The sequence below is a fragment of the Lactuca sativa genome, chromosome 6 (genome assembly GCF_002870075.4).
Source record: "Lactuca sativa cultivar Salinas chromosome 6, Lsat_Salinas_v11, whole genome shotgun sequence".
NCBI lineage: Eukaryota > Viridiplantae > Streptophyta > Magnoliopsida > Asterales > Asteraceae > Lactuca > Lactuca sativa.
This window is the reverse complement of record NC_056628.2, coordinates 30,843,153-30,855,673: the sequence shown is the minus strand read 5'-3', so window position 1 is coordinate 30,855,673 and position 12,521 is coordinate 30,843,153. Positions and strand designations below refer to the sequence as shown.

Genomic DNA, 12,521 nt, shown 5'->3' with positions numbered 1-12,521 from the left:
TTTGCCCTGCAGGATCAAATGCGGGATTTGCATGTTGCCTTCTGGGAGATGGAGCCCGTGACTGGTGGAGGAGGTTGGTCACTCTTTGGGAGCTGAGGACATGATGGCCAAGGCTTGGGCAGATTTTGTGTCGAGATTCAAGGCGGAGTTTGCACCAACCATTGAGGTGTAGCAGTTGGTAAAGGAGATTCAGGACCTTCACTAGATGACATAGATTATGGCAAAGATCACCACCAAGTTCAGGGAGATGGCTTTATTGGTTCAGCAGTACGTTGCGGATAAGGAGATGAACAAGATAAGGTACCATGATATGCTACAGGATGATATTCGAGAGTTTGTGAGTCTGTCTAGCTGTAAGAGTTTGGATGACATGATTGCTAGAGCTCGGGAGCGGGAGATTGAGCTGCAGCTTCAAACGAAGCACATGCTGGAGTAGATTCAGACCGCAGTGTGCCAGGTGAAGAGGCCTAAGATTCAAGATTATAGATCACGAGGCCATTAGGGATGGGGATGTTATGCCAAATATTGGAGAACTCACGAGGTGAGTAGTCATGAGAAAGGGAAGAGCTACTTTAGTTGCGACCATGCTAGTCATTTTTTCAGGGATTGTCCCCGGGGTTCGAGTCCGATTTGTTTTCACTACAATCAGGTGGGGAACAAGAAGGACGACTGTCCAAGGTTGACGAGTGGAGCATTAAGGACACCTACTCTAGCTACTCTGAGGATCACATATGGCCGTGAGTGAGGAGTGGAGGCTCTAGTGGTGAGGAGCCGAGCATTTCAGTTACAGGCCGATGAGACCAGAGTTCTATCAGATGCACTTACAAGTATGTATCGTATTTTCTTCCTTCATGCTATTATTATTTATGCTTATGATCATGTGATTACGTGTGTGTGTTGACTTAAGAAATATTGAATCTGATGATGTGGCATTTTTGGTTAAGAAGACCCAGCTACTCTTTGTATGACACATAGGTTCTCTATATCAAAGGGAAGGTCCTTCGATATATCTATGTATTTCAGTGTACATTTCCGAGTTGTACTTTGATAGCTTAGTCACACTATACATTTTGAGTATGTAGAGGGTACTACTATAAATAGTGCAAGCTAAAAGAGAGAGCTTTGTATGTGATCAATAAGAGCTACATAGATAAATTCAGGAATCTCAATGTTTTCCTTGACAAGAGTCTTACTATAGATCTTGTGCTTGACTATCTCACTAGTTCTTATGATAATTTCAAATTGATTTATCATATGAATAGTATGGAGAAAAAATTGATGTAATTCTTAAGCCTTCTCCAAACTGAGGAATCTGGATTGATTAGATTTCTTATCCAGTTCTAGTTGCCTTTCTGAATGTTGACGGAAAGAATAGGAAATGTTCAAATCCTAAATGGAAAGGAACCGTTTCAGCCAGACCTTCCCATTATGAGAGAATGGATCTTGTATGTTCTCTATTCTAGCAACCAAGGTTCAAAGGAGGTGATTTGCAATTAATACAGAGACAACGAACATAAGAAACTTTATGTAGTAGATAAAGTCGAATATTTGATTCTACGGTGCCGTTTGTTTTTTCGAAGCGGAAATTTTTGAAGTTTGCGGACCACCTCTACAACTCTCTGTAGTAGAAGAGGGGGACCAAATGACTGCAACATCTAATAAAAAGTTTGCTTGTTTTTTTAACATCTTCAGACTGCTACAATAAGTTAAAGTAAGATGTGAAGAGGTTTGAAGCAGAGGGTCAAGTGCAGTGCCACACAGCACATGCACAACAACTTTTAAGTCAGAAGTCTTCTGAAAAACAAACAAACAACTGCGAAGGGCCAAATGTTGCGCGTGTGCTGCGCGGCGCAACAATAAGTGGTTTTTTAGAAAAAACAAACAGCACCTACATCAAGTATTTAAATAATTCAACTCTAAATACATCCAATTCACGGATCCTTGATTCGTGATGTGGTCATCACATTTGGATGACAATGTAGGATCTAAAGGAAAGAAGGAAGCTTAAGCATCGAGAGCTAAGCCTAATCATTGGAATGGACGAGTGTCGCATGTCTTGATAATTATGGATTTCGAGCTTGTTCTTAGTAGTGGAGTTAAGAAAGATCAATTTATTTGATATAACTCTTAGGAAATTTTTAGAAACCTAATTTCATTTTATGCTTTGTATAAGCATGAATTATAATTTTCATTTGATAATGGAAAGGCGACAATTCTAGTTTATAAAGATGATGGTTTTATTTCTAAAATATCTTCTTGCAATTGGCATTCATGAAATTGTAGTTTGTGTTTCTAATAATAGTAAGGTTAACTTTAATATTGATTCTTCTAATAGTTTAGATAAGAATGGGCTTGTGGCATAATTGGCTTTGCCACATAAATGAGCGATTTGACAATGCACATCGCCTGCACAACTTTCCTTTTTTCCGCAACCCGACGAACGTTGGCAGCGATCCTGACCTTACTATCCACCACATTATTAGTTGTCGGCTCAACACAAGGGCGAGACATAACGACGGTGTTAGACCCGACGGGGTTGGTCATGTCAGCAGAAGGTGATCAGGATTCCTCCAGATGTTACGGATATGCCATCTTCTACTACTATTAGATGGATGTTGGGAATACGTATCGCTTTGGGATTGTGAGTGAGTTTGGATAAGTCAGATATCGGGTAGGTTTTCTATATACATTAGAATCATCAAATGAGGATTAGGGTTTGTTGAACGGGCATGGGATGACTTCTCATGACTGTCTAGCACATCTTTGCCATGAGGAGTCCTTCGTCGATGGTATAAGAATCATTATCACCATAATCATTTGAAACTTCCATTTCTTTTCATATTTCTTTATAATAATGATTTCATAATATCTATTTAAACCCACATAGCTTTTCACTAACATCAAATTAACAACTACCTTAATCCATAAAGTCATTAACTTTGAGCTTTTGCATGGCTCAACGAGTCCAAAAACTAAGCCCTAGCTCTACAAATTCATCAAAGGAGATAATACACATGCAAGGGAGGAAAACAACCATCAAAATGACACCAAGCTCCATTTGGACCAGATTTGGAATCATTCGAATTTTAGGTTGGATGAGGTATGCGAGTCTTACTTGTTGGCAAGATGACTAAATAACCATTCACATGGACATGTAATGGAGACAAAGGATTGTTGGATCTTATACACACTAACGTGTGTGGACCACCCTTTAGATCCACCACAAGGGATGTCAAACACTACTATGTCATATTTACAGACAGTTTTAGTAGATGTGATCATGTTTATATTATTAAATATAAGTATGACACTTTGAAGAGTTTCAAAGAGTATCGAAACAAATTAGGGAATCAATTTGAAAGGAAGATAAAAGGGTTTCCGATCCAAAAGGAAAGGAGAATGCCTTAGTATTGAGTTCTATGATCATCTTAGAAATTGTGAAATGGTTTCCATAATTGGATTCTTCAAGGACACTATAATGTAATGGTATTCCTGAAAGGGAGAATCAAATGCTACATGGTTCGATCTATGATGAGTCGTGCTTTGCTACCAATTAATTTTTTGGGAATATACACTTGAAATAGTAGAGCATATTTTGAACCTTGTAACCAAGTAAGCAGGTTGAAGACACCTCATGAAATGTGGACTTGGAAAGTTCCCTCACATTTAGGTTTGGTGTTTTGAGGTCTTTCATTGGATGAGAAATCAATAACCAACTTGAATTGAGATTTAAGAAGTGTTACATTGTTGGGTATTCATTGAAGACTTTTGATATTTGTTTAAAGACCCATGAGAATGTGGTGCTTGTAGCTAAAAATAGGAATGTTCCTTGAGAGAGAACATATATATCAAGAAGTCAGTGGGAGTCATATTAACCTTGAAGAAATTTGAGGTATGACTGACAATGAACTTAAAGTTGGCACCAACTCTCAACTTGAGGTTCAAATACCAGTTAAGTCAAATGACATTACCTTACCTCTTTGCAGATTTAGTAGAGTTAGTGAAAATGTCGAGTTTTATAAATCTCATCTAACTGCGAAAAGTAACATGTTGGTTAGTGATAAAACTACTGATCAATTTGGACAAGCTAATAGCTATTAGGAAGCAATGGCAGGCCCTGAGGCTACTAATGAGAAGGGACTAAGGATCGTGAAATTTAATCCATGAAGGATAACAAAGTTTGAAATTGGTTGATATGAAGTCTAGTCTCGTTACAGTGGGTTGCAATTAGATCTTCATTATAAGGACTAAGATGGATAGGAATGTACATACATTCAAAGCTAGTATGGTGGAAAAGGTTTCACCCAGATTCAATAAATTGATTATGGGGATACATTATCACTAGTAGCTGAGAAAATATCTATTTGGTTGTTTGTTTCCATTGTTACTTTCTTTGATTTAAAAATATGGTAAAATGGATCTTTAGACGACTTTCCTTAATAGGAAACATTTGAATGATGTTTGACACATACTAAAAGGATTTAAATATATGAAATATCCAAAAAAGGTGTATAAGATTCAGAAGTTTATTTGTAGATTTAGACAAGCATCGTGTAGCTAGAATATGTGCTTCCATGAGAAAGTCAAAGAGTATTGTTTTTCTAGAAGTCTAAATGGGTTCTGAGTACATTTTAAAGCTAGTGGGAGTGTCGTTTTCTTCCTGATATTGCATGTTGATGACAATAATGCTTATAGGAAACATTTTCCCTAATTTGCAAAGTGCAAAAGCTCGGGATTTGTTTCACTATGATGGACATAGGGGAAGTAATATTTGATACTTGGTCATTGGATCTAAGAGTATAAATCAAAATGTTTAAAAGGACTCAGTCTAAGAACAATGTGTTGAAAGGTTTCAAAATGGAAATTTCCAAGAAAAAAAATTGATCATATGCATCATGAGAAGGACTTGAGTGAATCTCAAAGTCTTTAGTTTTGGTCATGAAAATGATAGAATAAGACGAATCATATATGCTTTGGATATATGATCGATATTGTATGCTATGACTGGTGCTCATTTTGATGTCTCAGATGGTTTAAGCATCGTGAGATTGTATCAAAAATTTGCTTGACTGAATTACTCGAAAACTGTCAAGAACATTCTTAAGTATTGAAAGATACCAAAGACTAGTTGCTTGTAGACAGTAGAGAGCATGATTAAGAAAAGCTATGTAACACTAATTTTTAGGGTTGACTTTGAGTCATAGTCAAAATAGATATTCATTTTGAATTGTAGCATAAAAGGTTTCATGTAGGAGATGGTGGTAGATTCAAAATGTGAGTAAGACTACATTAGTGCAACTGAAGTGTCCAAGGGGCGTACATAAACTAAAAAACTTCATAGTTGACCTTGGAATTGTTTTGAGTAACAAATTTCTACTAGAAATATTCTGTGAAAGTGTAGTCGTGTTGACTAAGGATTCGTGAGATCATAGAAGGTCAATGCATAGGAGGAAGAAATTCCACTACATCCAAAATAAAGTTGAGGATAGAGATCTAGTTGTGAAATGAGTATCTTCCTGATGGTTCGTTCACAATAGTGATGACCAAAAGAAACTACGATATTCATGATGAGAGCATAGGCATGAAAAATGATAAAAAGTTTAGTTATTAAGTTGATTACCCCATAACATTTATACAATCAATAAATCGGTAATTGTATGGTGATTAAATAACATGGAATTATTTATATTCAGGAGTATGATACCATAGACAGTTAATTTATTATTGTGTTTCATTTTGCATGTTACTTCCTGAATATTAATTTATTGGAAATGCCATAATCAGTCATACTTTTGGGAAGTAAGTAATGACTTAAAATTGTCATGGAAATATTTATAGATTGTCCATGGTGATTTGACATTGCATATGGATTTTTGTAGTATTCATGAGTACTTGGAAATAGGGATTCTAAGTATTGGTTAAACCGACGCTTAGGGATAACTTCATGGATCCAATCACGGGCAATTCTAAGACGATAATATCATATATTCTTCAAACAGAGATACAAAAGTTATAGTTTGCAAATTTGTTATGCATTGTCTTACATTAATGCATCCGCAACTTGATGTTATAAAATGTAATGAGTAAAAGTTATAATTATGTAGTCAAATTTTATTCGTTCCTTTTGCATTAATAGGAAAAGAGATATCTTTGGTCCCCTTGATGATTTGATGTTGACATTCATATACAAGGCCTTGCCCGGACTAAATTGACGTGTTGAACTAGTAGTCTGAATCCAGTCATCATAAATCGGAAATTGGGAAATAGAATCTTGGACTATGATATTGATTTATATTTATGTCTCATTTCCATACGATATCTTGTAGAATGAAGGAATAGTTGATCGTTTTATCTTATGCTGACATTTGATTATAAAAGTTCGACAGTGGCTGTAGAAAACACTCTTTACTGGTTATTCAAAGTCTATATGTGCAATTGTAGTTGACGACTTATCCAAGTGAGAGACTGTTAGGCTAAGGTGTCTAAGTTCTTAACTAAATTGTTATAATCTTAATGAATAAAAGTAAAGTCCATTTTGGTTTGCCCTTAAAATATACAAATAGCTAGAATTGATATTAGGAGAGAGATAAAATGATTTTTTAAATATATTATAGGGTTAATATTTTAATTAAAAAATAGCTAACAGTTAATAATTAATTTTGAATTAATTAGAAATGTTTGGAATTACTTTATTACTAATCAAAATTAATTGGATTTAACTAAAGGTGCAATAGCTGAATTGTAATTGTTTATAATTGAGCAAGGAAAGTCGATTCCAGAACCATTCATGATATGGACATGTTTGAGATGGTTTTTAGGGTTTCTGGAAGTCTTCTATAACCGATAAGGATGTCTGCCTTAAATAGATAAAATCCGATTGTTTTATTAATCAAATCAAGGTTTATCTTGGAGATTCCCTAGCTATAAATAGTACCCCTTGGCTCCTAAATTTCATGGATCTCTCTTCCCATGAGGTACGAAAAGGTTTGGCTCACTAGACAAAACATTGTTAGATTCACCCATTCATTTGTCAAAATTATCTTTTTAACTTTAAACCCTTAAACTATATAAAAAAACATCAATGACATTTTAAAACAAAATGGCACATTTCATAAGATTTGCACTTCGTTATTTTTTATATAAACAACAATTACCAATTTACAGTTTTTTTAGATAGATGTGCATGAGCAACACCCTTATGGCGTTATCCGATGTGACATCGCTATAACGGCGCCATAACAGGCGAACACCACCCCACCCTCCCGTTATTACGCGTTATGTTATCATTTGTTATTGTGGTAACGGGGTGAAACGTGCATAAATTTGAACGTTGCAAACTTTTTACCATTTAAAAACGGTACAATATTCAAAATTTAACCGTTTAACTTCAATAAAAAAATTACTAATAATTTTTTTTACATTACATGTAATATATATATATATATATATATATATATATATATATATATATATATATATATATATATATATATATATATATATATATATATATATATATATATATATATATATATACCTCATTCTTTTTACCTATACATCTATTTCTTTATATCTATCTCTATTTCTCTTAATCACTCAAAACACAAACACAAAAATCAACCAACTATGGATGAAAAACCGAATATTCCTCCTCCAAACACAAACACAAACACATCCACTCCAATAGGTTTTGCGGCATACGAGGGCTACATAAACCTCCTCAACTAGCAAAATTCACCACAAATTCCATATTCCGCCAACTTTTTTTAATCCCGCCTCACCCCCACTACAATTCTGTATCTCGCCTTTTATGCGACAAACAACCACACAACCCCCACCCACACAAGAAACGGTTATCGAGACGCAAGCTGGGGGTAGTCGGAAAGCATCAGGGAAAAAGGGAGATCAAAAAAGAAAGGGAAAGAGGTCGTGGTCGGGGAGGAGCAAACGAAAGCACCTCTAGTATGGTGGACACCGAATGAAGAGCATGCATTGGCGGTGGCTTGGTGCGAGACTTCAAAACAACCAACTTTGGATAACGATATGAGGAGAGTTGCTTTTTGGGAAGTCGTGATTGTCAAATTCTGCACAATTTTGAAAAAGAATGACACATATCGCAATCACGATATGCTTACTGGCAAATGGACTCAAATTAGCCGAAAGTGCACCAAATTCAATTTCATCTACAACAAACTTTTTCGCAATGACAAAGTGGTGCGAATGAGTTCAATGTGTTTACAGCTGCGAGGGAGGAATATCATGTGCAAAATGGGTTACATATTTGAGCACGAAAAAATTTGGGAGATCGTGAGGAAATATCCAAAATGGATAAAAACACCAACATCATCGGAACAACAATCAAAGATGTCTCGTGGTTTGGTTTTGGTTGATGTTTCCGACAGACACATGAACATCGACCTCAACGCGGACACCGATGAGCTCCCGGACGACTTTGATGACATCAAGGAAATCTCTCCGCCACGACAACCCATGGGGCACGACAAAACAAAGCGCGCTCAACGACATGCGGAGGAGAATGAAAGCCGGCTTCGAGAGCATGCAGAAATGAAACAAAAATGCGACGCACACACGGAAATCGTAAATAAAAGATATGAATTGCAACGTCAGCATTTAGAGTTTCTTTGTCAAGAAGCCGAGCAAGATCACATATCGAAGGATTTGACAATTCTTGCAACAAACGAAGACAATATGTCACCGAAACGTGCTGAAGTTATACGGAGGATGAAGGAAAAAATCGAGGGCAAATACTTGGACGACGAATAGTTTATCGGTGTTTTTTGTTAAATTATCGTGTGTTTTTAGGACTATCATGTGTTATTTGGTCAATGTGTTTTTTTTTTGTAATGTTTTTTTAAGGTTTGTATGATATTTTTAATTTACTATTTAATGAAATTATGTTTTATTAATCTGTATGTTTTTTTATAGATATATGACAAAATAAAAAAATAAAATAAATTAGAAATATATGAAGTAAATAAAAAAAATAAAATAAATTAGAATAATAGAAATTAAAAACATCCAAAAAAATAAAAATAAAATAGTAGGTGTTATCTCATGCTATTTGATGTTGTCCATTTACATCTTGGATGTTATAATATCAAATTGTGACTAGGATAATGATGTTTACATATATTAACATGATATTTGTCCATGTCTAATAGTTTTAAAAATTAATCTGATTTACAAAAAAAAAAAAAAAAAAATGAAAAGTAAAATAACAATATATGAATAATTTGAAATCCGGGGTCAGCATATATCCACTAAAATTATTGTCGCTTTTTAGCTAATTGGAATATCTGAGATGCTACTCGCACAACTGTAATAAGAAGCTTCATCTAAATTTCTCGTGATCGTGCGTTGTCAATCGGATCAGTGTGATTAGGGTTTTCATTCCATAAATTATAGTCAAATTTCACTTCAATCCGCAACTTCTACAAATGTCGAATTCAATTCTGACAGCCACAATTAACATCATATGACTCTCTGTTTCACATTTTAAATACCTAGGCGGCACTTCCGTTTTCCACACATTCCCTACTCAATTCATTTTCTCATCGATCACTCCGCCAACATTCATCTTGTTCCAGGTTAGATTTCTTTCTTAATTACCAATTTCATCATCGCATCTGTTGTAATTTATCGTTAATTTAGGTTAAACAGTTACGGGTTTCACTTAAGTTGTCGTAATGTTTGATGATTTAGTGTTGATTTAGCATTTTAAAGCTTGATTTTTTTTTTGTTTGTTGAATTTCATCCCCGGTTTGCAGGAACTACCCTCGTTTGTGATTCGATGTTCCAGATCTCAGGTCATTATGGGTTTTTGAGTTCCTGATTTGTTTCTGATAAATCAGATCTTGCTTTTGTTTTTGTTTTTTTTTCTTCTGTTCTACTAATAGCTGTGATCGGAATCGAATTTCTGCTAAAAATGAGTGACGTTACGGAAGTCAAACCCTTGATTTCACAATCATCATCTTCAAACCTTCCCGATTTCAAAAAATCCGTGAAGCTCAAGTATGTAAAATTAGGGTATCACTATCTGATAACCCATGGAATGTATCTGTTCTTATCTCCTCTTGTTGTCATTCTCGCTGCTCAATTGTCGACATTTTCTCTCGAAGATGTTCACGTTCTTTGGGATCATCTCCGATTCAATCTCATATCAGTCGTCGTATGCTCCACCCTTTTAGTCTTTCTATTAACTCTCTACTTCCTAACTCGCCCTCGCCCAGTTTACCTTGTAAACTTCTCATGCTACAAACCCGAAGAAGATCGAAAATGCACAAGACAAAAATTCCTTCAATGTTCGACATCAACAGGTACGTTCACAGATCAAAGTCTCGAGTTTCAAAAAAAAATCCTCGAAAGATCCGGTCTTGGCGAATCAACTTACCTACCTGAAGCTGTTCTTCGAATCCCCCCAAATCCATGCATGGAAGAAGCGAGAAAAGAAGCAGAACTTGTAATGTTCGGCGCCATTGACGAACTCCTAGCAAAAACAGGTATCAAACCAAAAGACATCGGGATTTTAGTAGTTAACTGTAGTCTCTTCAATCCTACCCCTTCTTTAACTTCAATGATCGTCAACCATTACAAACTTCGAGGCAACATTTTAAGCTTCAATCTCGGCGGAATGGGATGTTCAGCTGGTTTAATCGCTATTGATTTAGCCAAAGATCTTCTCCAAGTAAACCCTAATTCATACGCGCTAGTCATGAGCATGGAAAACATCACCTTAAATTGGTACTTCGGAAACGAAAGATCAATGCTTGTTTCCAATTGCTTATTCCGCATGGGAGGAGCTGCGATTCTCTTATCCAACAAATCATCCGACAAAAAAACCTCAAAATATCAACTCGTACACACAGTAAGAACACACAAAGGCTCAGACGACAAATGTTTCTCATGCGTAACACAATTAGAAGACCCAATTGGGAAAATCGGAGTTTCATTATCAAAAGATTTAATGGGAGTTGCAGGAGACGCATTAAAAACCAACATCACAACATTAGGTCCTTTAGTGTTACCAATGTCTGAACAATTACTTTTTTTTGCAACTTTGGTTGGAAAAAAAGTTTTGAGGATGAAGATTAAACCATATATTCCTGATTTTAAACTTGCTTTTGAACATTTTTGTATTCATGCGGGTGGAAGAGCTGTTCTTGATGAAATAGAGAAGAATTTGCAGCTTTCTGATTGGCATATGGAGCCTTCAAGAATGACATTAAATAGATTTGGGAATACTTCAAGTAGTTCACCATGGTATGAATTAGCTTATTCAGAAGCAAAAGGAAGGATTAAAAAAGGTGATAGAGCATGGCAGATTGCGTTTGGATCAGGGTTTAAGTGTAATAGTGCTGTTTGGAAAGCTTTGAAGACAATCAATCCTTCAAAAGAAAAGAATTTGAATCCTTGGATTGATGAGATTCATCAGTTTCCTGTTCATGTTCCTAAGTTTTCTGCTTTATAAGATGGATTCAATCTTCCTTTTTTTTTTTTTTAAAGTTATTATTCATGGGGTTTTCTTGATGTTTGAGTTAGGGGGGTGATGATTTTTATTTATTTGTTGTACTGGATAACATTTTTTTTTTCATGGATGCTATATTTTTTTGATGACTTTTGTTGTGATTCATAGTTTTGAATGTGATTTTGTTTGGAACTTGTTTAATTATATTTATCTCAGTAGACCCTTTACTCTTTGTAGCTAAAATTAGGCATAGGGTGTCTTAATTATTCGTAGTAGGTTAGATGATTATAACACGAGGTATGAATTTATTAAAGTGTAGAGAAATGATTTCAATTCTTAATTACAAATATCTAGCAAACATATATTTTTTTTTAAAAATATATGTTTGTTAATCAACTGTCTGATAAATTATTCCATAATAAAATACAAGTAGCTTCGTAACAATGAAATGTAAGTAGTTTTTTTGTTCCAAATCTATAAAAGGTTATAGTATTTTAAACGGACCTTATAAAAAGTTTAAAGTGTCACAATTTAATATTGGGCCATAAGGTTCAATATGTTTATTTGTTTTTAAATTTTGAAGCCCAATAGTATTGGACTATAATTGATTACGACGATAAATATACACCTCTATAGTGTTCAGTTGTTCACATTCAAAAGACTATGCTCCATTTCAAATAATGCAAATTATATATAAGGTTATTATAACCTTCTTTTTTTTTTTTTTTTTTTTATTTTTTTTTATTTTTTTTTATTTTTTTAATCAACCCTCAAATTAAAATACTAATGAGATTACTTGATTTTCAATATTGTATCAGTTTTATCCTTTTAATAATTTAAACCAAATTAATTAACTTATATGGTTAAGTTATAATTTATTTGCAAAAGATTTTAACATCATGAAAAGTTGTAATTTAGTGAGAAATTGAGTTTAAAACCTCAACCAGAAATAGAGTTTCCAATGTGAGGTTAATTTTTATTATTATTATTTTTTTTTGCTAAATTCTTTTTCTATATTATGCAAAGTTTAGTTTGC

General features: G+C 34.5%; 1 protein-coding gene across 1 annotated transcript; it reads left to right on the top strand.

Annotated features, from left to right (window-relative positions):
• Positions 1–9,286: 9,286 nt before the first annotated feature.
• On the top strand, positions 9,287–11,689 carry LOC111883126 (3-ketoacyl-CoA synthase 11). The gene is made up of 2 exons (XM_023879484.3): positions 9,287–9,608; positions 9,789–11,689. Exon 2 carries the CDS (start codon positions 9,947–9,949, stop codon positions 11,486–11,488), a length of 1,542 nt encoding a protein of 513 aa, XP_023735252.1. The 5' UTR covers positions 9,287–9,608; positions 9,789–9,946; the 3' UTR covers positions 11,489–11,689.
• The last annotated feature ends 832 nt before the right edge of the window (positions 11,690–12,521 follow it).

Bases quoted from the DNA above. Each gene is read 5' to 3' on its own strand.
- LOC111883126 (XM_023879484.3), top strand. From the start codon at position 9,947: ATGAGTGACGTTACGGAAGTCAAACCCTTGATTTCACAATCATCATCT.